Raw genomic sequence first — 27,289 nt, forward strand, 5'->3', positions numbered from 1 at the left:
ACATCCATACTATTCTGCCAGGCTTTAGGAGCTGGAGAGTGGAACATGTAAGACGAGAAGCAAATGGTGCAGCTTATGGATTGGCAAGGGCGGCTGAAATCAATGGGGAACACAGAGATTGGATGGAAGAAGTCCCGGATTTTATTCACGATGTGGTTGCCTTAGAGAGCTCTGCTCTTGTTGTTTAGAGTTCTTTTGAACTCTTGGTATTTAGAGGGTGTTTGGCAAATGGGATGGCCTAAACACTGTAGTTGATGTGAAAAAAAGTAAGAATGTTTGGTATAAAAAAAATGAAAAAGTGGTATGAAAAAGTGAAAAAGTTTTGTTTTGTAGTGATTTTTTTATTTGAATAATAATAAAAAGTGAATGATTTGATATTAAAAGTGAAAAAGTTAGAATGTTTTGATGTTGATTTTTTGGGGAAATGGTGATGAACAGTATTTGTATTCTTTTCATAATTTTTTGAATAAGATCAGTCATTTATTAAAAAAAATTAAAAAACCAGACACTTATCAAAACTGTTAAGAATCCTGCCTCAGCACATTTTCCTCAACTTCTGTAACACGGACCCTGGCCTCCTTTCTCGCCGGACCCAAACTTCTTCCCCACGTGCTTCCCCACTACTACTCTTTCTTATATAAAAATACTCTCTCTCAAGACTGCTCTCCCATTCTCGAAACACAGCGGCAGTGAGGGTGAAAAAGCGTTTCAAAGTAAGAGCTTTTACGCGACCGATTGATTTCTAAGATCAAAAAAGACGGCGATGGTGGAAGTGGGAGAGAGCTCAGGCTCAAAGAACTCTCAAGAAATCTGGGCCAAGCTTGGTATTCCCATTTTCCTTTTCTTTCTCTTCTTCTAACATTTGCTTTAAATTTTTTGGTGGGTTGCCGGAAAGCTCGAAGAAAAGAAAAGAGAATAAATAATATATATCTTTCTCGAAAACCCAGAAAACGAATGGTTTTCAGAACCTAAAAAATGATCACTTTCCAGTCTTTTCTCTTTGCAAATCAAATATAGTTGGAAAAAGGGATTCTTTCTTTTCGTTCCTCCTCTCAGCAATCAAGCGGAGCAAATGTTTTTCTTGAAAAGAAGATATAATAGAAAAAATGGGTGTAATTCCTTTCATTGTTAGAGCTAATTGTTATTTTTTCTGTATTACTTTCTCAAATTGCTGCACTCTGAATGCCGCTGTCCATTCCTAGCTTAAAAGCGATGAAGTGCATTCATGTACAAAATGTGCAAATATATGCGAGTAAAGCTATTTTGAGTCTTTCAATATACGTTAGCCTTGAAGACCGTTTATATTGTGTCCCTCCACCGTTCAACAGCTTTGAACCTTTGTTGGAAAAACACAGTTTGAGTACTTTGGAAATCAACCTTTCTTTCTCAATGATGATGTGTAGTGTATTTTCCATAATTGGAAGCTATTGCTGGTGACTTCTGTAATAACATAAAGTTAGCTACAGTGGTATGTTTAGTCTATTTTTTGGAAGGTGGCAGAAAAGAGAAAAGAAGCTAATTCCGATCATTTTTAAACTTTAGAATGAAGAATTTTGAAATTGTAGTGCTAGGATGGTTTGCCTACCATGGATGACTAGCAACATACAATTTCCTGGGAAGGCCTTGGTTTGGATTATGATAATCTTCATTTCAGAATTCTATATCCATATGCCTATTTGAACTTGAGCTTTGAAGATAAATACAGCTATTCAAAGCCAATGGGAGTTGTAGAAAAGAAGTGTATATGTTGTCATCCAGTTGAGCCTGTTTTGCATTGACCAGTTGAAATGTAATTTTTTTCTCCTTCCGACTTTTGGAAGAAGCCATATATTAGCAACATCCATGGGACTCTTTCTTTAATATGTGATTTAGGCACAACAATCACCCAGTATTATGACTTGCAGCTTGGTAGTGTATGTTGATATTTGTGATTGGTGACTAAGGGCCATAAGTGCAGCTGAGAATATAATGCAGTTAATTGAAAAGTACCATACCCTTGGTAGATGCCAAACAAATGAGGAGAATGAATTGGCTGTAGAATTGAAAGCATCTTTACTATGGCTATTGGTAATTTTTTTTCCTATGTTGCAGTTTCTTTGGATTCAAGATATTCAGATGTTGATATAAGTTCAGATGAGATTGTAATATGCTCAGAGATCAGACCGTCCTGTGTTGACAAACACGAGTGGTGCAAAATATCACAGAATTCTGATCTATGCTCTGCTACTGTGCAAAATATGAGGTATATAGTTATCCATTGAATGAGATTGAGCTGTTCAGTTCTTTTTATTTGTCAAATCTGAAATTTATGCTTCGTTGAAATTAAAAGTTATTGAGGATCTCTCTCCCTCTCTCTTGTCGGGTGAAGACACGTTCTGACATTTCTCTTTAGTTCGTTTTGTTTCCCAGCATTAGTGCCCTCTTAGCATTTCGTTTTGGTTTTTTTGAGTTGGGGATAGCTGGGGTGATTTTAATATCATTTGCTACTCATGTGAGAGATTTGATGACACCCATTTTTCCCCAACTATTTTGTAATTTTATGAATTCATCTTTGAACAGGGTCTCATGGACATCCCTCTTGTAGGTGGGAACATCACGTGATCCGATAATCGTGACTCTTCGTCATGATCCAAAATTGATAATTTCTTCTCTCTCCTGATTGGGAAGCTCAATTTTCCAATCTCTCAAAGGAGATCCCTAGAATCGTATAGGATCACTTCCCTCTTTTGCATAATTGTGGTTTTATTTTTAGTAGTAGTCGGTATTTTAAGTTTGAGAATATTATATAATGCTATCAAATTAGACTCCCTAGAATCTTATCAAATCACTTCCCCCTGTTGCTTGATTGTGGTTTTGTTGTTAGTATTCGGTATTTTAAGTTTGAGAATATGTGGTTAAAGTCAAGAGGGCTTTGTGGAATAGGTGAAACAGTAGTGGACATCCTACAACTTTCAAGGCTCCCCTAGTTTTATTCTAGCAAGTAAATTGAAAACCTTGAAAACGAATATAAAAAAATGGATGAGGACGTTTTTGGCAACGTTTAGAAGGGTCTTTTGGATGAACTCTGAAATCTTGATATTATTGCAGGAGGAAGATCCTTATCTGATGATGAAAGGTTGAGAAAGGAAGAGATTACTAGGGAGTTGGTTCTTCTGAAAAAAGTGAGTTGGAGGAATTCCTCAAAAAGAAAAAGTGAGTTAAAGGCAGAAGTTGAGCTCTTTGGTGGAGAGAGGGAGAAGAGAACACTACATTTTTCCATCGGGTGGCTAATTCGAATAAAGAAACAACATTGTGGATTCATTAAATGTTAATGAGTCAATGTCTTTAGCTGTTACTAAAATAAGGGAGCATATTGTGTAATTTTACAATCAGCTTTATTCAAAACAATTCAGTTGGCAGCCAAAGTTGGATAGTCTTCCTTTCAATTCCATCGGTGTTGAGGAGGTTTCATGGTTGGAAAGATCTTTTGAGGAGAGTGAGATTTTTGAGGTGGTGAGAGCTCAGAATGGTGACATGAGCTCAGGCTGTGATTTTTTTTTTTTTTTTTCTTCAGATTAGTTGGGAAGTCTTTGACGGAAGTTTGAAAAGAGCCTCAATGCAACTTTTATTTCCCTTATCTCCGAGAAAGTCATATTCATGGATATCAAGGACTCCTATCATATTATATTAGCCTTGTGGTTGATGTTTATAAATCTTCTTGAAAGTCCTAGCAAACAAGTTGAAGACGATGTTGGATAATATTATTTTCAGGTCTCAGAATGCATTCATAAGAGGGAGACATATTTTAAATTCAGTTATGTAGCTTATGAATGTCTTGATAGCCGAATTAGATCAGGGAACCTGTCATGCTCTGTAAATTTGGCCTAGAGAAGGTCTATGATCAAGTTAATTGGGGTTTCCTTCCTATCTATTTAGGAGATGTGGTTTTAGGAAGAAATGAAGAGCTTGGATAGCTCACTATATTTCTGCGGTGCAGTTCTCCGTTTTGATTAATACACCTCCTTCTAGATTCTTTAATAGCTCTCATAAGCTGAGGCAGGGGATCCTTTATCTCTCTACTGTTTGTGGTTGTGATGGAGGCTTTGAGTACATTACTATTTGCCACAGTGGATAAGGGGCTCTTATTAGGTTTTTCAGTGGGTTGAGGTATAGTGATGAGCTCTTATTGTCTCATCTTTTAGGAGGCAAATCCTAATAATCTTCGTTTATCTTTGATGCCTTTCCATATGTTTTGAAGCTGTTTTAGAGTTAAAGATTAACTTATCTAAATCAAAGTTAGTCCCTGATGGCGCATCTTGGAGGTTTGGCTCGTATCCTTGTTTGTAGGGTGTCCTCTTTGCCAATTATATATTTGTATTCCTTTGGAAGCTTCGTAAAAGGGTAAATCAATATAGGATGGTAATGTTGAAAAAATGGAATGTCATTTGGCTGGTTGGAAGAGGCCTTTTTTGTCTAAGGGTGGAAGGCTGACACTAATTAAAAGCACTATTTCCAATCTGCTTACTTAATAACTGTCCCTTTTCCCCATCTGTGTAGGTGTTGCTAATCGGATTGAGAAACTTTAGAGGAATTTTTTGAAGGGTGGAATTGGTGAAGAGTTCAAATTCTGTTTAGTTAATTAGTCTTAAGATATGTTCTTCGATTTGCTCTAGTAGTTTGGGGGGTTAGAAATTTGATTCAGTTTAACCGAGCTTTCTTGTGAAAATGGTTATGGCGTTATGCCACAAAGAGTGGCTTTCAAAGATCGGTGTTGGAAACCAAATATGATTGCATGAAGGGAGGATGGTGTTCCAATGAGGTTGATGGGCACTTTGAAGTGGGGGTGTGGAAAAAAATAGGAGAGGGCTTTTTTTTTTCTTTTCCCCCTAGATTTCTTAGATATGAGGTGGGAGACGGGTTCAAGGTCTGGTTTAGTATTGCTTGCTATAAAGAGGCTTGGTTAGCAGATCTTGTACAGTTTTCTAACGGCAATCATTAGTAGAATATTTCTTTTACCAAACTAGTGCATGATTGGGAGGTGGACTTGATCATTTTGTTATTTGATCTTTTGACTCTCTCAGGTTGAGACAAGGTGGTGAGGATAAAATCTATTGGATCTTTTCCAAAAGGCGGATGTTTGAAGTTAGATCCTTTTATCATGTGTTTTGCACTTCTGTTGGTGCCCCATTTCGTTGGAAGAGCATTTGGAAAAATAAGGTTTCTTCGAGAGTGGCGTTCTTCATGTGAACGACGGTCCTAATAAGGATGATTTTTAACGTTGGATTACTTGAAAAAGAAGCAAGTCATAGTAGTGGATTGGTACTACATGTGCAAGAGGAGTGGGAGACTATAGATTATTTTCTTCTCTACTGAGAAGTGGCAAAACAATTGTGGTTTTAGATCTTCCGTCTTTTTGGTGTAGAGTAGGTCATGCCTAAAAGAGTAATAGAGTTGTTGGCTACCTGGAGAGGTTAGTTTGCAAGCCGTAGCATTTTAGAAGATTGGAGGATGGCTCCTCTGCGCTTAATGTGGTGCATTTGAAGAGAGTGGAATGAGAAGAGCTTTGAAGATTGTGAGAGTTCGGTGTTAGAGTTAAAAGCTGTTATGTTCAAATCTCTTTACAATAGTCGTCACTTTTATAGTTTGACTGAACTTGTAGACTTGTGTTCTTTTTCTTCCTAATTGGGGTTTCTCTTATACACTTTATGTATAAATGGGTTGTCCCCCTTTGTGCTTTCTATTGAGATTGATTTACATATAAAAAAAATTATTCTTTTATAGTTTTTATTTATTTATTTATTTTTTATTTTTTATAACCGGGATATCCAAGGTTTCGCTCCAACTAAATCCCCGGGACACTGTGCAATGCATCCCCTCTACACGGGTCGGGTAATGCTCTGGCTATCACCCGCGAGTGTGACCTCAAAGAATTGTTTGCACTCAAGGGGGAGATGATAATTTCAAATGCGTAATGAGCATATAGAATTGCTGTCAAAGTGGATATACCTTGGAGGGTGTCAATATTCAGTAAAACCGACATATGGAGCTGTGTTATGGTTCAATCATCTGCAATGATAGTGGTTAATTTTGGAGTCAGCAATGGACCGGATTCATGAGTGGTTGACCCAAGTGTGGGAGTGTGTACATAGCAAGAAAAAGGAAAAAGAGAAAAAATAACGATAGGCAATGCTATAGTGTCTTAGCATGTTTATCATCTGCAAACTGATTTCTTAAAGTTGTTTACAGCATTAGTCATTATGAAATACTGTATGTAACTTAACCAGCTTGGGAGATTTAATACATTTGTCAATGCTGTGATTGATTTTCTTAAGCCATCATGTTAACGAAATATCAGATTGCATGCATATTTTCCCAGTCCTCTTTAAGATTCTTATTGCAATAAAACTGCAAAAATGTTATCACAATATTGACCTTTGTTGTAGTTGAAATTTTAAAATCTTTTGCATCATTGAGGCTACTCTACCGTACTTTCTATTTCTATTTAGTGCACGGGCTTGTGCATGTTTTCTGCATATTTTTATGGTGTATTTCTTTGAATTTTAGAACCCTTATTCAAATGAGCATCAGCTGTTCTCTTTTTGTGGGCACAATTTAAATTGATATCTTGTGTACCCTTCGGTTGCTTTTGTGCTCAAGTTGTTTTGTCACATATGAAGCATATTATATTTAAGTGACCTAATTAATGATTATTTGTATATTCCGGTGCTTAATGTCTCATCCTTTCTTTGCCATCATAAGACTCACACGATTGTTATTTTTCCCTTCTTTCGGTTTTTTTTTTTTTTTTTTTTTGTGTTTTGACTGGGGGTGGATGATATAGTTCAAATGCAATACTGGTTAATGAGGCTATTGTCCAAAATGAAGATACCATTGTTATCAAGTGTGGAAGTGAAATTGTTCCAGGCCCTGATAGAGAAGGTTAGTATCCATTCTCTTCAGTATAATATACTTCTTAATAGCTAATTAATGTACAATAAGATTGTATAAATTTAAACTTTTGGAATCTATGATGGAGAGCATTGTTAACTTCAGTTTGCATTTCTCTGCTTATTTTTACTTGTTTAAAGTATCATTCAATTTGTTGATACTCATCCTTTTGGTCATGCAATGATGCATATCAATTCAATATATTTAACTTTAACTGGGGCTGGACTATGAGCAGGGTTGGCAATTTTTGATATGACCCACCTGTTTAAAAGTCTAAATTACAATTGAAAAAAAAACCTTAAACAACTTCACGTCTTCACCCAAGGATAATGTCCTAATTCCTAAATGGCTAAACCTAGAATCTTTAAAGAAAACTTTTCAATTCTTTTACTTATTTGCAGATTGGGGAGAGTGCATGCGTTAGTCATGAGCTCTTCTGCTTTCTTAGTCTTTTTTTGACACATTAATGGAATAAACAGCTTCATGTATTTCATGTATCTTCCGCTTTCTATGCATTTTAAAATTGGATAGATTTGTGAAAATATGTGTGCAGGAGGAATTATATGTCTTGCAGAGTTGGAAATTCATATTTTTGTACTTTTAATTTGTAGGCTTTGGTTAGAATTATCTAACTTGTTCTGCCTGGATATTTTAGCATATTATCTTTTTGTTTCTTGCTGCCTCTAGGGTATCTGAGCTACAGATTTGAAGTAATGCCTAGCTTGGAAATCCGCACGAAGCAATTAAAGGTGAATATGCTATTTACCATACTTGCACCTTTGAATTTTCCCATGAACATTATTCCCATGTGTAGTTATGTTTTCTTTTTGTTTTGTTTTACCAGATTTCTGTTGATGTTGAGCATGCAAAATGCAGCATTTGCTTAAATATATGGCATAATGTTGTTACCGTTGCTCCTTGCCTTCATAACTTCTGGTGTGTGATTTATTTTTTCTGCAATTGTGGACTTTATATTCTCCATTAAACCCCAACCCCCACTCCCCCTCCCCTGTCAAGAGACTTTTCTAGCTAAGCTAGCAGGCATTCATATGCCATTTTTATTTCAATCTATAGATTTTTGTTCAAGTTGTCATTGGTTATTTACTTACAGCAATGGATGCTTCTCAGAGTGGTTAAGGAGATCTCAAGATAGACATTCAAGTGTACTTTGTCCCCAGTGTAGAGCAGTTGTACAGTTTGTTGGAAGAAACCATTTTCTTCATAACATTGCGGAGGTAGGCACACCATTTTTTGGCTGTATAGATAAGATCTTAACTGAAGCAATATGCATGGGAGTTGTGTATGTATGAGTATTTTTATGGTTTAAAGCATGTCATCATCCCCTCTAGCATGGTTTTCATTTGTGGATTTTCTTGTCTCTTTTGACTTGTTTGCTACTTTTTTTTTTTTCTAGGATATTATAAAAGCTGATCCTTCATTGAAGCGTTCTGATGAAGAAGCTTCACTTTTAGATTCCTATGCATTGATACAATCAAATCTTGTAAGTAATCTCACTACTTTTTAGCTATTCCATGTCGATACCTCGTAGTATGTGAAGACCAATGTCTGGCATGACATGACATGGCTTGAGATTGAGATTGGATTGTTTAAAATTTTAGTGTAAAGTTACAAGCTATGATTTAAATAGTCCATTTCAGGATTAAAAATTATGGATAAATTCACTTATCCCTCCGATTTTAGGTACTTTTGCAATCATATCCTCAAAGTTTAAAAATTTGCAATGTCGGGTTCTCATGTTTTAGTTTTAGCTCCTTTTAATTACACCCCTACCGTTAGGATTTAGGGTAAAATAAAACAGTGGACAGGTAAAATCTCATTTATACCCCTGTAAAACTTAAAAAAAATATAAATTACCCTAATTAAATAATTAAAAATTAAGAAAAAAAATGGAACCCATGGCTGGCCGTGGGTAACTAGACCACCAGACCCATGGACGTGGGTCAGCCAGTCAGCATTGCAATTTTATTTTTAATTTTTTTAAAAAGGGGTATTTTAGCATCATTGCAAAATCCTAAAACATGAACCTGTAATTGCAAATTTTTAAACTTTGAGGGTATGATTGGAAAAACATCTAAACATTAAGGGGTAAAGTGAGGTTTTCCTTAAAAATCATATTACAAATACAAGGTTGGTGAAGTTAACTTTTATACGTTTATAAATAAAAATTAATTTATCTAATTAACTTGATAAAATCTTAACAATAATTAAGTAATTAATGATTAGTGTAGATTTACAAAAAAAATAGAAATAATGATTATATTTCCCTTCTACAAGGAATGAATAAGTTAATGGAGCAGCTCATGTGTAAGTTTGAGTTTGTTTGAAAAATTAATAAACCTAGTTTGAAAAGATTATTTAGTTCGGTGATAAGCTCGAGTTGGGCTCGTGTTTGAACAAAATTAAACAAGTCAAGCTTAAACATTCAATACTCGGTTTAACTTGGCTCGATTACAATCTTAAGCACAAGGTAGAGGGTGTGGTCATGGGTTCAAAATACACCATATGTGTGTATGTAACGTACCAGTAAAAAATAAAAAAATAACTGGCAATCGATAACATTTGTGACCTTGAAAGTTCCATAATATCTCGTGTTTTGGCCACATCTTAGTGATTATATTCTAAATCCATTCTCTTTTGTCGTTATGATTACCAAACATTCAAAAGCGCCAATTGAAATTGATTTAACCAGATTCTCTTGATGTAGTAATTGTGGATCACTATCTTGTGAGTTTGATGGTTTTAAATATATTGTTTTTTTGGCATTGTCACCAGAAACTGTAAGCTTTGTGACTAAAATATGATTTTTGGCCACATCTTAGTGATTATATTCTAAATCCATTCTCTTTTGTCATTATGATTACCAAACATTCAAAAGCGCCAATTGAAATCGATTTAACCAGATTCTGTTGATGTAGTAATTGTGGCTCACTATCTTGTGAGTTTGATGGTTTTAAATATATTGTCTGTTTGGCATTGTCACTAGAAACTGTATGCTTTGTGACTAAAATATGATAACTATGATCTAATTTCTTTTTTTATTCCTATTAAACGAGCTCTGTTTACAGCGGATATAAGCTAGAAAATATAGACGATAAGGCCTACATGTCAAGATATCCATACTTGTGGAATGTTTATGTGTGTAGTGTCGCATACTTGGTAATTATAACTGACTACAAATTGTCCATAAAATTCATATATTTGTTTAGTTTTTGAGATATACAGTACACAGCCTGCCATCTGAGGGAGTTCTATCCCACTATGATTGGGCTTTGCATGACATTACATGTAGAGTCCACTGCTGATAAACCTTAAAAGTAAATTTTCACTTAACAAGCTAAATTGAACCATATACTGAAAGGTCATTTTAATTGTAATCACATGTTCAGTGGAATGGCATCAATATATGCTTTTAGCTTTGCAATGATAATGTTATGTTTGGGTGCTTTAATGGAAAGTGTAGTAGACAAAGGAAGAAGATGATTTGTTGGTTGAACACTTAAATTTTCTAGCTGCTCATGATCTAGTGTTAAGGTAGTACAGTCTTTCAATCAAGTGTAGGCCTATGTGGTTGGGTAGGAAGATCAAAATTTGGTCTTTAGGATGTTCCCTGAGGCAGCTCCCCTCTTGTTTGGATTTTCCTTTGAAAAGGGTTCAGGGGGAAAAGGTCATAAAGGTAGTTGATACTGTATTAACAGTATATTGTAAAATTCATGGTTCAGATGGAACATCCACTGTCATCCATATATATTATTTTGGTGTCTCAGTGGAACATATTTTGGCATTCATATGTCTTCCAGTCTAAATCATTACGGTGGAGTTACGTTCATAGTACTTGTATCCTTTATTCTTTTTAATATTTTGATACTGTATCAACTATTCATCGAAATCAACAATATATCTGAGATTGGAAGCTTGCTTATATAGTCTCCTTGTTTCTACTTTTTCATGTCCTATATGTTGCTGGAAGTATTGAATATTTGCAAATTTTTGTCGATATACCAGTATTACGAGGATGAGGTTTGACTAATATCATTTTTTTTAAAGATATAGCAACAATATATTGAGGGATATTGGATACTTGTATTAGCACGTCTTTCTTGCTCTTATCTCTCTCTCTCTCTCTCTCTCTCTCTCTCTGTGAGCAATGTGATATTTGGATGTGAAAATATCTGCTTGCCTAGATGGAAATTTTTTCGCCAGCATGAACAAAACACCTAAATTGGAAGCCACCCTTTATGCTAATTCACTAACTTCTTGCCAGATCCTAAAATAAGTTACCAAATAGAAATATAAAAAGAGACCGATTTCAAGACCTTAACCTTCTTGCCATGATCAAGACCTTAACCTTTGAAGAACCCCATGTGATATTAAGTTGCCTTTTGATTTATTTTTGTACTTGCCCTAAATGAGTAGAAACAATCAAACAATTAGACTAGTACACGAGGAGTGTACATGAGAGCCCTTAATTTGAAGAAAAAAAACACATTCAAAAAATCTACAAAACTAGAAACAATCAAAATTATGATGTGCAGATATCCAAGTGTAGAAAGTGTTGAACATTATCTTCCGCAACTCTATCACCGAGGTCTCTATATTTGCGAAGGTCTGAACATTACTCTCTCGTCAAAGACACCACATTAAACACAATGGAGCTAACTTCCATACTTCCATAATTGTATCACCCAATTGTAGAAAGTATTGAACATTATCTTCCGCAACTCTATCACCAAGGTCTCTATATCTGCAAAGCTCTAAACATTACTCTTTCGTCAAAGACACCACATTAAACACAACGGAGCTAACTTCCATACTTCCATAATTGTATCACACCCAACTTGTCCTCCCCAACTGACCAACAAGTTGATGGGTGTCTAGGCATGACCCACTCTACCCCAAATAGATTTAAGAACAGAGCTTCATAATTCCTTTGCTACTTTACAATGAGTTGTTTGGTGTAATGTGGGTGATGCCGGGTAGGATGAAGGAATGCTTGGGAAGTTGGAGAGGGCAAAGCGGTAAGTGGTCAGTTCTGCAAATCTGGAGAATGGCCCCGTTGTGTGTAATGTGGTGCTTGTGGAGAGAAAGGAGTTCACGGAGTTTTGAGGATCATGAAATTGGAATTGTAGAGTTGAAGAAAAGGGTGCTTCAAACACTTTTCTCATGGAGAGTATTGTGGTATTCTTCGCAAGCTTCAACGCTTGCGGAATTTCTAGATTTCTGTGCGTCATTTTCAGTTTAAAGCTTGTAGTTGTGCACTATTTTGTATACTTTCTTTGTACATGGGTTGCGCCCCTTGCGTTTTTTAATACATTGATATTACCTATCAAAAAAAAAAAAAAAAAAAAACTTTACAATGAATCAGTAAATGATCAATGGACTTACCACTCTTCTTGCACATGCAACACCACTCAACCACCACAATATTTCTCTTTCTCAAATTAATAAGCGTCGATGTTTTCCCTAATGTTGCTGTCCACACAAAAAAATGCCAGCTGGGAAGGAGCTTTTACTCTCCAAATACTCTTCCAAGGAAAAGAGAACCCATTATGGCTAGTTAACACTTGATAGAATGACTTCACTTCAAACTTGCTCCTTTTCGAAGGACTTCATCCTATTCTATCCTCCTCTCCTTGTTTTAATGTGAAAGAATACAACCTCTCAAAAAAAGATACCACCACCTCCACTTTCCAATCCTGAAGGGGGTCTAGTAAAAATTACATTCCACTGAATAATCCTTTCTCGAACCTGCATGTTATCCGCCACCCACACATCTTTTCTCTGAGCAATGCTAAACAAATATGGATAAGAGATCTTTAACCAACCATCCCCACACCATATGTCATGCAAAAAACTAACCTTTGACCCATCTCCAACTTCAAATCTAAGAAATTTGGAAAACATATCACATCCCTTTCTTATATATTTCCAAACTCCCACTTCTAATGTCCCCATAACCTCCTTAAAGCACCAATCTCCCCTTATACTATCATCTTTGGTCTCTATCACCAATCTCCATAAAGCTCCTCTATCCATAAAATACCGCCACAACCAATTTCCCAAAAGGGGTTGGTTGAACTGAATCATATTTCTAACTCCCAACCCACCTGACTTTATCAGAGTGCAAATTCTTGCCCAACTCACTAAATGGAATTTAAACTCATCCCGAATACCACCCATAATAGATCCCTCGGTCTCTCATGCCTAGAGGCCACTCCCACTGGGATAAGATCAAATAATATTATATTAACTGAACTTAAAATAGTGCAGTTCTATAGAAATGTTTTGGGCAATATCATGTGAAAACTATTTCAACTTAAACTACCTCGTATAATTCTAACTTGGAATGAAAAAAATCCACATAAATTATATCAATCTTCCCCATCTTCCAGATTCCTGTGTAATTGGCATGTCACTTTAGCATTCCAATTGCAGCACAACAGTCTAATTCCCAAGTAAATTAAGTCATCATCTGTCCTTGAGTCATCTTTGCATTATTTTAGCAACTTTCCTGTATAAAGTGATTGTTAGTAGTTGAAACTTTTGGTCAAGGAATTGAATCTGTGGTGTATAGTAAGAATGGGTCAGATTTCTTAGGAAAGTATTGTGTGGTAAAAGGGATTTTAATAGATTGTTTATTTATACATGCTGATTACGAGAATCAATTTGTACCCTTGAAATTCCTTCTTTGTTGATAGTTTGAATTATGTGTGTGGTTCCTTCAATGTTTATTGTTGTAACACTCCGGTCCCATATTGAGAAGATAAGAAGTAGCCCATATAGAATTGGTGGTTTATAAAGATAGTCACGAGTGCTAAGTCTCACATTGTTTAGTTACTAGGTGGAACTGGGTTTTAGAAGGAATTCTAAGGAAGCTCCAAATTTACTAATATTTTTGCGGTAATAACGTAGATATGGGTAGCTTTTTTCCCTGGATTGTTATAAATGTGCCTTCAAATTAGAGAATAATTCATTTTATGTGTTCACATCATTCTGTTGGATTTTATGCTGCTCTTTTATGCATTATATAACTTGGAATTCTTCATGATTCTTTCCCTTTTTGTAAATTGTGATTGTATTATAAATTAGGTCATTGGGTCTAGAAAAGATCCTAGTCGGAAGAGGGCTCACTTGCTGGTGGATGAGGAAAATGATGGCATAGACCTTCCATGCCCTCAATGTGGTAATATTATTTGCCCATGAATTCTATTGTTTGGAAATTATTTCCTTAATTTAGTATACATTGTGTGTTGCACATCATTTATTCACTCGTCTATCAACCTTAACTTGCTCTTTGTAGTTGTACTAATTACTAATTGAGAAATGCTATATTTTTTTTTTAATAATTAATCGAGATATCATTAAAAGTGTAAGGCACCCCTATATACATAGGAAATATACAAAGAAGCCACCTAGGTAGTTAGAGCAAAAAGAATAAGAAAATCGTGATAACTAATCACTAAATGAGCAACATAAGCAGTTATCTAAAGATACAAAGTGTTGAAGAATAAAGATTTCAACTCCAAAGTTTTCTTGCGGTACGCAAAACACCTATCATTCCTTTCCCTCCATAGACACCACAAAAGGCACCTATAATTAAGAAATGCAATTTTTTTTCATTTCTCCTCTGTTTCTCATCCATATATATATATATATATATATATATATATATATATATATATATATTTTTTTTTTTCACATGGACCCACATGCTGGTCCTATATATCCAATGGTGGATTTGAAAAAGAGATAAATAGGAGATGGAAGAATAACAGGTCTCTTATAAATTTTATAGTTTGCTATTGTTATCCATAGCTATTATCTTTATATATTTTCTTGAACTTGGATTAATTTATTAAATCACCACTTATTCCAAAAGCTTAAGTTGATAGGAAATGGTGAATTTAATCATTTAAATAATACTTTAAAATATGTTAAGTTAAAATATAGAACACGAATAAGAAAGTAGTGGGTTAAAAGTTATCTCCCCATTGAAGTTTCCTTTGTATTATGTATTGTAGAGATACAATGGTTAAATTATCACTAGATAAACCTATGTACCAACAAGATAAAGATAAAACTAATAATAAGATAACATAATCTACTCACTTGGTCAGAGTTTGTCTTTTGACCTTATCTCTAGTGGTGAGGGGGAGTCTTCATTATCTTCTCCTACTCTTCCGCTACCTCTAACTTCCTCTCCTACTCCAATACCCTTGGCTTCCCTTCCGAATCCTCCATTGCGGGCTTGTCGATGATCTTGAGATAGGCTTGTTATTTCTTATAGGCTCGCTTCTACTCAACACCCTATTGCTTGTTTTGTTTCCTATTATTGTATTTCCTCTTGCTTGCATTCGTTTGCATGTGCCCTATCCTCTATCTCTATTCCTTCCTCTTATAAGTAGGCTTTCGCTTTATCAGGATGGAAGCATGCTATGGATTAGGAAATGAGTTGACTTCACAAGAAAGTGGCCAAAAATAAGAGAAACCAGAGCAAAGAAAACCATCATTGGCCAAAAAGGAGAAACTGAATTTGCTGAATGGTGAATGGAAGTGGCCAAAATGTTAAAGTATTGATTAAATGATTAAATATATATCTTCCTATCAGATTAGCTTTTAGGACAAGGGGTGATTTAACATAGTATCAAAGCCTAAGAGGTTATGATTTCGAACCTGACTTCACAATTTACTCCTATTTCAATTAAATATTTTAGGTGTTGGACCTTACCTATTAAGAAAGAATTTGAGTCCATGTGTGAAGGGGAGTGTTAAATTATTGATTAAGTTTACCTCTTCCTATCGGCTTAAATTTTTAGGATAAGTGGTGATTTAACACAAAAATACCTAGACTAGCCGAAATTGGCTGTAAATAGGCTGAAAGATACCTGAACCAGATGATATCAGTTGTAAACTGGCCAAAAAATGCTTGGACTGGAATGAATTGGATCTTAACTGGGCCGAACAACTTAGATTAGATTTGGCCTAGTTGACTTGGGTAGACCTGAATGAAATACAATGAATTGGGTCAAGCCGATTTTGATGAAATCCATATCAATGAGTTGGGTTGACCCAACTGGTCGATCTGAACCTATTGTTGGATCGGGTTGGTCAAACTAGTTTATTGAATTGCCTCAATTGGAGTTGTCCCTAAACAAGATTCAGGGGATTATATTCGCTCGATTGAGAATGAGCTGGACTAGATTAGGTAGATCTGTATGTCTGATTCAGATTGGGCTGGACCGGATTTGGGCTGATCTACATGTGTCCCAAACTTGAGACATTCTTGAACTGAGATATCCTTGATGAAACACTGGTAGGGTTTTCTATACACCCCGACAACCACCTCAACAGAACTGACAGCCCACTAATCTGAGAACTTTCATGCATAGAGAACGATGACAAGAAATTTCCACTGCCTTAGACACTGAAAGAGATACTGTAACCACCTTGCAACACTGGGAGATCACATATTCATTCCAATGGGCCTCATAGATGGAGCCAACAACCAACAACCACTCACATCAACATCAAAAAGAGATATCCGACCATCACACACGTTGATACTGACCACCACAGCAGCTGTTGACTTGAGATCTGCTGCCTACCATTCAACAGTGAGACACATTGACTCTAACCACCATAAGGATGACAGTGGGGATGTCACCATGAGCTTCATAAGGAAGACACCAGCAGTTTTCTTCAACCGAGTGCGTCAGGCACTTGTAACTAGAATGATATTCACGAGGAAGAAAATAGATGACCCTTTTGTTATATATTGTAGAGATACAATGCTCAAACTACAAAAGAAAAAAACAACATTCACAAGATATCAATTTATCTAACAAATGAGATAAAGATAATCCTAATAACAAGATAACATATTCTGCTCTAACAATATATATAAAATACATTTCATGTTTATAGTGCCCAAATTTGTGAAGTTAGTGCAATTGGTTTATATTCTGAATATTTGGTCTTGAGAATTTCTGGTGTTATGTTTCTAATGTGTTGTTATCCTCTTTCTCTAGGTCTAATTTATATATAATGAGCTCCTTTATTCCAGGTACTGAATTGGGTGGGTTTCGCTGCAACCAGAACACTGTCCATCTACAGTGTAATGCATGTGGAGGAATGATGCCTTCCCGCACCGATATCAGTGTACCACAGCACTGTAAGTTTTACTGTGTGTGCGTCTGTTTAAAACTTCGATTCTGATAAAGCTGTATCAATAATTTATTTAAAGCAGGCTAAGGTTCTGTGCTAGCTTGTAACCTACAAGTTAAAATAACTTTACTACAATCAGAGTTTGACTGGTTGAACTTCTTAGACTTTTCTTTTGCTGCAGTCACAACAGAAGTTCAGTAAATCGAGAAAGTTTAGAACCACGCCATTGATGTTTCTAAACTTGGAACTCAATTTATCTTTGAGCATTTATTAAGATAGGAAATGAAATGATCCGCTGGATATGTACTTTCTTTTGGTTTAGGGGTAATAGAGCATCTGTTCTGATTATGCTAGTTTTTCCATTTGCTTTCTCTCTTGCAGGTTTAGGATGTGATAGAGCATTTTGTGGTGCTTATTGGCATGCTCAAAGGCTTACGAGAGGTGACTTTCACCCTATTTGCAGTAATGAGGCTTTTAAACCAGTATGTGCTACTTTTTGGCTCAGTTGCTTTATCCCCCTATTATTGATAGTTATTTGGTTGTTTCCATATGGGGACAATACGGGCTTTTCCCATATGGGGACAATACGGGCTTTTCCCTTTTTTTTTTTTTTTTTCTTACTATTGGATTCCTGTTACTGGACAACTGATGTTTTTGATCTTCACAAATAATCATTCCTTGACAAGGCATTCTTTTTGTGGTTCTTTTACAAAACACTTCTTCCCATGACCATGCTCGTTTTACGCACTCTTTTCTCAGCTTTCAAAGCTTTGATTACCTTGGTCATTGTCGACTGTATAGCTACTTGCGAAACCTTGTCGATCAAATCTCCCTTATGTCAGGGAATACTCCAAGGTTTTAATCTAATATTTTTTGTTTATCTTACATCCCATTCTGTAATAGATTCCATATACAAATATCCTGGGTTTATATCTTCGTTCTCCCACGAATTTCTTTGTTTTAGCCTTTGCAGTGAAGAAAATTATGCTAAATGATTACCTAATCAAACAATTTATCAGGATTTGATATTTTATGTTCTGCAGCTTTATTTTTTTGGAGACGTTTTTCATACCAACAGTAATCATTGGTTAGAAATGATGGCAGACTTGCCACTAGAGCGATAGGTTTTATGATTAATATATTCTTTTTAAGCTTTGCAGATCTCAGAACGTACCATTTCTAGAATTCCTGGTGCTGTGCATGAAAATAATCGGCATGAACGTGATGTATGGGTTTCTCTGCACCAAAATATTAAATTATTTTTCTAGTTGATAATGTTTTGATACGACTAACATCTTAGTGGTTCCCTAGATCACAGAGAGGTGTATCATACAGATGGGCAAAACATTGCAGGATGTTATCTCAGATTGGGTTGTGAAGTTGAACAACAGAGAAATTGGCAAGTTGATAAATTCTTAACTTTTAGTTCAATGGCTGAAGAATGGAGTTTGTTAGCTTCTGAAATTTGGATTTTTTAATCATGATGCTCAAAAATAGCATGTTGGTTTTGATGCTAGTGGGTAGTTCATCAGCTTTCGTTGTGCATTGTTTCTCTTCTCACCCTACCATTAATGGAAGACTATGTTTCTAAATTTTCTACCCATTATGGGTTTTGTAAGTTTTGATGCTCGTGAGCAGCTGATCAACCTTACTCATGCATTCTTTGTTTTCTCATTTATTATTGAAAGAGTAGGCTTTAAAATTTCCTTCTAGTTATGTGTATGTTGAAGCATGCTATGATTCTGGTATTTTATTTCTTGGGGTTTCTGGCCAAGAAAATTATACCCAAGATTCAGAGTGGAATGAAGTTTATAAAAAAAAATTGAGGAAGTAATAGATCATCATACATTTCTATGTGATACTAGCTCTTGGGCTTAGGTCATATCCCAATGTTCCTTGTTTTTCTCTTACCATTTACTGAATCATTGCAATGCACAGATTACTGATGCTTCTTTATTTTACACTTGGCACTATTTGTAAGTCCTCTAGGTATATATACTTGCGGTTTGTTATTATTATTATTTTTTAAATGTTCATCATATGTAGACCTGGGTTTTACTCGAATATAAGTAATTTCTTCTATGTTCTTCTGGTTATCATAGAGATCGGACATAATTTAATTCACTTAAACTGGTACCTTGTTCTAATTTAGAGGTAATTTTGTTCTCTTGGCAGATCGAACAAGGATGCCACTGATACACGCCGAGATGATTTCTGCTGGAACATATATTTGCAAGTAAGTTTTATTTTGCATCTGAGCCATTCTTGGTGAATGAATTAAGTCTCTGCCTGTAGTTGCTTATTGTTGAATTCATCTATGAACTCATCACAAATTTCCATGGGGCTGAACTGGAGGCCTGAATTTTCTTATCTTTGTAGTAGACCCAATGATATGATTCTATGTTGTTTCTATGCTTCAATGGTGTTCCAGTATTTCTAAAGCAATCAGCAAAATTTTACAGTATTCTTTTTTGTTTACTTCAGCATGGTCCAGAAAGGTGCATGTCTTTCAAATATAGTTGTACACTGTAAGAAAGCTGTGCTAATTATGCTTTACAGATGTTTGCTGCTCAATCGTACTCCACTGTAGTAAATTTTATTTGCCCTTGTGTACTAGGTTTGTGCCCCTCTGCGCTTTTGATTTATACAACATTACTTGTCAAAAAAAAATAATTATTTGTCCTTGTTAACCACAAGCTAATGGCAGTCAGATTTAAATCTTTCCCTGGTAAAAGAAAAAAAATCAGAATGCCCACTTTTACAGTACAGTTTGACAAAGGCTAACTCAAAGCCAGTCCATGTCCTGCGAGGTTTTGTGTTGATGTTCAGCTTTCCGGTGAGCTTCCTGTCATTCACCTCCAACATGCTTTCACTGGGAAAGGACATGTCTCTGTGTGTGTCTATATATAATTTTTTCAGATGGAGAGGTTGTTAATTACTTGTACAAAAATTTCAAAAGAAAAAGCTGGTGTGGTGCTGGTGGCCGCCACAGTAGGGCGGCCTTGCGGCAGCCACCAGACAAATCTGGTAGTCTAGCAGCAGTCGCCAAACATATTTGGCAGGCCCCACATCAACCGCGGTCGCCGTTAAACAGATCTGGCAGTTTCACGGTTGCTGCCAGATTGATCTTGCGGTCCCGCAGTGGCCTCGACAGATCTACTAGCTTGTAGTGGTTGCTAGATAGAAATGGCGGCTTAGCGTTAGCTGCTAGGGCTGACGATTTTTCACATGACCCGTGAACCCAACTCGAAATTATGGGGTTAGGGTTGCCATAAACAAGTTGACTCGCTTGACCTGTTTATGAAATTTTATATATATATATATATATATATGTGTGTGTTGAAATTAGTCAAAAGTGTTAAATGAGTTGTGTTCAAGTCAAAATGGATTAAACAGGTCGCGCTTGGGTCAAGCATGTTGACTTGACCCCCACCAGCCAACCCATTTTGCCAACTCTATCAGCTGCTACACAAATATGGCCGCCTTGTGTGGCCGCTAGGGCCACCAGATTACCTTCAAGGTGGTGCTGTCACCGTGGAGCAGCAGCCCTTTTTTTTCTTTATTTTGTAAAAGCAATTTTTAATTTTTGTTTTCAAAATCAATCTTCAAAACTTTACAAAACGGATTTTCTTTTGTGGACCCCACATACAACATTTTTTTTTTCGAAATGTGGCCCCACCAAATAAATTCTGAATTTTTACTTTATTTGAAACCCAAAACACCAAAACTTTACCAAACCTACTTTGTTGAAACATTACAATGTTTTGTGCGTTAAAATTGTTGAAAATGGGATCCTACCTAGGATCAGTGGTGGCTCTTCAGAATCGGATTATAAGATTGACTCGATTTTACGAACTATTAAAGTAACTACGAATTATATAAGTCTTTGATAATAATTTTTTTAACCAAAGATTAGTTTAAAAACTGATTTAAACTAATAAGTTTAGCCTATAGCATTTCTTAGAATTAATCTTTGAAAGAAGAAAGAAGAAAGGAAGATTTAAACTAATAAGTTTAGCCTATAGCATTTCTTAGAATTAATCTTTGAAAGAAGAAAGAAGAAAGGAAGAAATAACTAAAATCTTCTTTAAACCTGCATCAAAGTTTCTCTTAGTTTATAAATGTAACCAAATTGAATACCTTCTAATTTGGAATCGGTGTCATGAAGACCTCCAACAAAAAATCACGGTCCTTTTTTTATGCTCATAATTAATATAAAACATTTAAATAGTTTTTTCGCTGTATCTTGTTCTGGAGCTCATGTAATTCCTTTCAAATTGTGATCCAAACAATATTCATTAATACTTTAGAATAAGCTCTGCCATTGGCTTAAACTTGTGGCTGCATTGGAATGTTGGGTTCGTGATTTCTGCCCCCATAAAATGCCAGACTCTTGATGTGAATATTTATTTTGGATGCAGTGATTGCTTTGACAACTTGGTCTCATTCCTCTTGTATTGGTTTCGGATTTCCATGCCCAAGCATGTAAGTATCTTCAACTTGACTGGAAATAAAATCAAGTTTCTAATGCTAGATATGATTTTCTGTTGAGAGCTTGTTAGGCATTTAACATTCATATTTCAGACGGTATAGACTATAAACTTACTAGTTTTTGTCTTGCTCCCTACCCAATATTCTGTTTCCCCCATATGATATTTGTGCTTTCAATAGTTCGGCTCCGTTTGTTTTGACGTAAAATATTTTTCGTCGAAAACTGTTTTCCTGAAAGATGGTTTCCTAAAAAATATTTTCTGATGTTTGGCGCGTATGGAAAATCGCAATTTTTTATTTTTTTTAATATGTTTTCTCATTCAATCATATTAAACTTTAAATTACAAAAATGTCCCGACTAGGTCTTGGTTGTGCCTCAATTGGGTCCCGATTGGGTCCCAGCAGTGTCTCGGTCAGGTCCTAGCTCGGTCCCAGTTAGGCCCCTGGGGGTTCTCGGTCAAGTCCCAATGGTGTCCCGACAGTGTCCCAATCAGGTCCTTGGCACTTTCTCAGTCAATTCTCGGAAAGGTCTCGACCGAGTCCTTGCAAGGTCTAGGCGGGTCCTGACCGGGTCCCACCGATGTCCGATCAGGTCCTGGCGGGGTCCCAACAGAATCTTGGCAATGTTTCGGTCGGGTCCTGGAGACATCCTAGCTAGGTCTGTCGATTTGAGAATGAGATGCTCAAACTCGAAAAATGGTTTACAGTTTCCATTTTTGGGAACCATTTTCGAAAAATTAAAGAGGTTTTTTTAGGCAAACCAAAAATATTTTTCGATGACTATTATTTACCGTTGCACCATACACCCGAAAATACGAAAAATATTTTACGCCGAAACAAACGGAGCCTTAGTACTCTAAATATCGAAGCCTTTAAATTATGAATTTATGTACAATGACGGGTCTTTATGATTATTAACGCTCTATGGATAGATTTAAGAGCCTCATATACACTCAAATGTAAGTAAAGATACAGTCCAATTTGCCTCTACTAATTCAAGTAAAATTTGAAATATGCCCTTTTTTTATAGCTTGTAGGTTTATCCCTACGCACGTGGACACTTGTAAATGTCATAAAATCACATCCATTAGTTGTCAAAGACAAACCTTATACTTCCAATTCTTGAGCCAAACCCTTAATTAACAGTTCTACTTGTTTGGGCTTGTGAAATAGAAAATGCAACCACACAAGAAATGCGAATCTTGAGTCATCCCAATGCAGTTTGTGTCTTCACCAAAACATTCCATACTTGTAAAGGATTTTCCCGAGGAAAAAAAAGGAATAGAAAAGGCCGTTTTGGAGTAGCAATGTGTTGTGCAAAAGTTCACAATTATGATGTAAAAGACAAAACAATCACACAAGAGAATCAAAATTTACATTGTTCTTTCAATATGAGGTACGTCCACAGGCCATAAGCGATCATGAAGAAATTCACCAACTAAAGATTGGAAAAAAAAAAAGAAAAAAAGAAGCTAAATACACCAAAATCTCACTCTCATATAATAGAGATTCTTTCCCGAAGGAGAAAATAAAATAAAAGACAAAAGTACAAACTTCTCTTTAGCTGAGACAAACGACAGCTCTATTTCTCTTTGTCACACAGCGCTCAGCTTCAATTTTCTTTTTTGTGGCGTGTCAAACCAAGAAACAAAAGGGCTATGCATTTCTCTTTTCTTCGTGCGGTGCGGCAACAAGAAAAAATGACACACCACTCTCTCCACCAAAGACAATTTATATGCAGGGATTGAGAGAGTTTATCGGCGGTTGCTTTAAGACAAAAGTCAACCACTGAAATACTTAAGTGGCAGAATTAGAGCCAAAAAGTAACAAAATCTCCGCCTTGGATTTCATTTTGTGCAAGTTGACAATGTGAATTTCCTCAAGTTGTCTCTGCCAAAGCCTCTAGGGGCAATTACAATCTACAAGTACCACTCAAGTTCAAGCATCTCATGAATTTGTGTATAGGAAATCGTTTAGACATAACACAACGTTTCTCTACCTATCCCTTTGGCCACAAATCTTTCTCAGCTAACTTTGGTTTCCTGTAGATCTATTTGCACCCTATAGTCGCAATTTTTCTAACTCTCAACTTTTCCTTTTATGTAGTGACTCCACCTCTTTTGGCATAGCATTTTGAACACACGATGGATCATCACTACCAGCTACTAAAGCAAAAGAGACCATATTCTCAAATTCATACTTCCCTCGTGCTTTTCAATCACGTCTCTTTGCCTTTAGCTAATGTATAAGGCTCTTCTTGATACTAAGACTTTAGAAAACTGTCATCATCACTTTCATCCATGGGTGTACATTGATCGTCAAACACCACCTCCACGACTTGTTTCCCTTTTTGGTTATTAGTTGACCTTTCAATACCACATTTCTACTAAAATGTTTCTTTAAAAGCGGATCCTATATGCTATAGCCCATAAATCTAGTCTCAAAACCAAAAAATATGCATGTTCTTGACTTTGAATCTAATTTCAACGGTTCTCTACTTCTGAAACCTTGAAATCAATTGCTGCTAATAGAGATTGTTTGGTGGTGAAGCATGCATAATTAACTACTTCAGCCCATAAAATTTTTGGTAATCCTGCATACAAACTCATGCATCTCACTTGTTTAGCAATGTTCTCTTCATCCTTTCAGCAACTTTGTTCTACTGTGGAGTCCCTTCTGTAAAAAGACGAGTAATGCCTCCCCCCGGTTTTATGCAACTCCAAAAATTCGGCGTCCCTATACAAGGATCCATTATAAAATCTGAAATATTCACTTTTCTTCTAGTATGATTTTCTACTTGCGCCTTCCACTACTTCAGATTGTGCAACCTCCAACTTGTGCTTCATAAAATAAACTCAGACCTTTTTTCAAAAATTATCAATTAAACTGACAAAATAATACGCACTTCCATTTGAAGATACTGCCACTTGTCCCTAAACATTTAAATAAACATACTCAAGAACACATTATAATCATTTGAAGGTATAACCAGATGGTGTATAAATTGTGATCAGTTGTTAGATTTGAAAAGTGCCCCCAATTGTCATTAGTATTTATTTTGATATGGGTATTTTGTGTCTCAATGCAGCTTTTACCATCAGATGCATCAAAAAGGGAAGATTGCTGGTATGGATATTCATGCCGGACCCAGCATCATAGTGAGGATCATGCTCGTAAGCTAAATCATGTTTGCCGTCCAACTAGAGGTACTAATATGTAGTGCACTTTCTGTGATATACATTTATGGATGTGGCCCTTGTCTTTTTGTTTTCTTCTATTTTTCTCTCTTTTTGTGGTATGATGGATGTAACCACAGCACAAAGAAAATATCTTTAATGATCGAGACCACCATGAATTCATGTAAAAAATACTGATCAATTTTTTTTTGGTTGTCATTAAGGTCATTATGCGCCCAAATAACTAATTGTATAACGATTTCTTCTCAAAATGACTTGGGGTCTGGTAAATTCTTAGATACACTGGCTTGGAAGTCATAAAATAGTTCACCAAAAGATGAGAAAACAAAAGATAAGTCCCATCATACCTGCTAACCGATCGATCATGTAGAATAATAGGGTACCAAGACTTGACGGATTATATACATTACTCAAACAACACTGTTGACTCTTCTAATTCATATCCGTCGAATTCTTTCTTCATACATTAATGTATTGATGCAGCATCTGTGCATCGCATAACATCTAAAGGTCTTTTCGCCAACAAAGAAGTGTCCATTATAGATTCTTAGGTTTCTGTAGTCTAAATTTAGCTTTTAATGAGTTTACAAATCAAAAAGTGTTTTTGTAATTTCCGCCATGGTCTTATGTTGTTTGTATGTAAGCCTAATTAATTATTGGGATTTTGTATATGGCTTTTGATTTATTTTACCAGCCAAATTGGGAGTTGGTTTTGGAACACTGGTGGTCATATTAAGAAAGGTCTACTACAGTCTAGGGTTTGAGGATCTCTTTCTTTCCCTTTTCCTTCTTCTCTTTCCCTAACCACTCTGTTCGAACCACTCTTCATTGCACTGCTCAAGACTACAGCTTACATTTAGAGGTTGAAGTTACAGCCTTCTCTTCCCCTTCTGCAAATCCCTAATCAGGATCCTTTTCATTAGCCTATTAAATTCCTCAAGGTATTCCCTAGCCTTTTAGCCACCAATTAACAATAGAAACAAACCCTGGAACTAAATTCTTTCAGGAACACCCCCCATCTTGTCTTTTAGACCGTCTTTTCCAAACCAAATTCAAACTGCAAACCCTAAAGACATTGTTCTGTAATCCCTAGTCTTTTCACCTCCCAACTCTTAGTCCTAAAGCCCAACATACAAGCAACATGCTTAAATTTGTCTGTCCTGGAGGAAACACACTCACAATTATTTGGAGGATTGGTCATTTGGGTAGGAGAGGGGGTGTTTCCTCTGCTTTTTCCAGCTTAAATTGAACTGGGAGAACGAATCGGAAGAAAAGAAAAATCGACGGTTTTTTGCAGTGATATTATACTTTTACAAATTAATGGTGAGGACTAAGCAACCGGAAACTCACATTTCAGTAGGATATGGCCCTGAAATGTTGCATTAGAAAATGAATTCAGAGTGTTGGATACCATAGCTGTGAGTGGATTTAAGTTGATCATCATCAGTAGCTGCTCCCTTCTGATTAGGGTACTATGAAATTGGGATAAGAAAGTGTTGTCTGTCAGCTTTCATGGTAGCTTGTGCCTTGTGGGTTAAAATAGAAACTAAGATTGCTTTTGTTTCGATGTAAAATGCTATTTGACGGAAAATATTTTCGACTAAAAAGTTATGTTTGCTAATGTATTTTAGAGGGCGTTTTTTGTTTTTTTGGTTTAAAAGTATTTTGATGTGGCGTAAGATTAAACATTGTTTTTGTGTTTTGGGTTATTTGTTTGGAGAATTATTTATTGACAATAATTATAATAAAAAATCAAAGAAATTGGATAAATTGAGCTCTTTAAATTTAGGGCTGGCAAAACAGGTACATGGTAGGTACCCGTTTATTTTGTGCATTTTTTTTTATAATTAGATTTTAGATCTAAAATCTTATTATAAAAAAAATATGCACAGTATAAACGGGTACCTGCCATGTACCTGTTTTGCCGGCCGGACTTTAAGCAAGAAAACAACCGAAGTTGAAGAAATTGGTAGCTTGCGAGAATATCTATTGGTTTTTCTATGACATCCACGTTTATTGACTTTTTTTTCTTTCTAGACTCTAGTCTTCCCGAATTTGGGGGATCGGGAGAAGGGAAAGACAGCCTTATTAAAGGCTTATAGCTTTAGGATTGGGTTAGGTACAACAACAGACGAAAGGAAGCCTCTGTTTTGTCCTTTTATTTATTTTTCCTATTCTATGTCTTTATATTTATTTATATTTATATTTAATCAGAAAGTAATTCTTCGGCTCTTGATGTTTTTATATTTATATTTATATTTATGTTGTTGTTGGTCGGGCCCAGGTGGTGGTTGGTTGGGTCTACACCGTTATAAATGGTCCGCGTTCTGAGCATTCATTGAAACCTACTTTTTCCTAACCACCCCCTTTCTTTATTGTTAATGTTATTGTCAAATCATTTTCGACTAAATCTAGCTTACGTCCTATTAAAAATATATACATATATACAAGATTTTTTCTTTTAATATTACTTTCTTTTTTATTAAAAAATT

The 27,289-nt window shown here is 35.8% G+C and overlaps 1 protein-coding gene across 2 annotated transcripts; it reads left to right on the forward strand.

Moving 5' to 3' along the window:
- Positions 1–548: 548 nt before the first annotated feature.
- LOC132165274 (RING/U-box superfamily protein) lies at positions 549–25,036 on the forward strand. 2 transcript variants are annotated; one of them, XM_059575767.2, is made up of 15 exons: positions 549–824; positions 2,092–2,242; positions 6,821–6,918; positions 7,615–7,676; positions 7,772–7,863; positions 8,039–8,162; positions 8,342–8,428; positions 14,035–14,128; positions 17,009–17,116; positions 17,491–17,591; positions 18,270–18,335; positions 18,421–18,508; positions 19,285–19,345; positions 21,531–21,594; positions 24,689–25,036. In XM_059575767.2, exons 1-15 carry the CDS (start codon positions 764–766, stop codon positions 24,818–24,820), a joined length of 1,389 nt encoding a protein of 462 aa, XP_059431750.2. In that variant the 5' UTR covers positions 549–763; the 3' UTR covers positions 24,821–25,036. The 2 variants fall into 2 exon arrangements, with proteins under 2 accessions (XP_059431750.2, XP_088367986.1); XM_088511860.1 differs by lacking the exons at positions 21,531–21,594; positions 24,689–25,036 and having other exon boundaries at positions 18,262–18,335.
- Positions 25,037–27,289: the final 2,253 nt, after the last annotated feature.

The sequence above is a fragment of the Corylus avellana genome, chromosome 11 (genome assembly GCF_965113065.1).
Source record: "Corylus avellana chromosome 11, dhCorAvel1.hap1.2, whole genome shotgun sequence".
In the NCBI taxonomy this organism is placed as follows: domain Eukaryota; kingdom Viridiplantae; phylum Streptophyta; class Magnoliopsida; order Fagales; family Betulaceae; genus Corylus; species Corylus avellana.

What these genes read in the sequence shown, in the direction of transcription:
- LOC132165274 (XM_059575767.2), top strand. Translation starts at nt 764, where the DNA reads ATGGTGGAAGTGGGAGAGAGCTCAGGCTCAAAGAACTCTCAAGAAATC. An exon ending in TCCAGGCCCTGATAGAGAAG is followed by an intron (nt 6,919 to 7,614) that starts GTTAGTATCCAT and finishes TGCTGCCTCTAG; the next exon opens with GGTATCTGAGCTACAGATTT. An exon ending in GTAATGAGGCTTTTAAACCA is followed by an intron (nt 17,592 to 18,269) that starts GTATGTGCTACT and finishes TAAGCTTTGCAG; the next exon opens with ATCTCAGAACGTACCATTTC.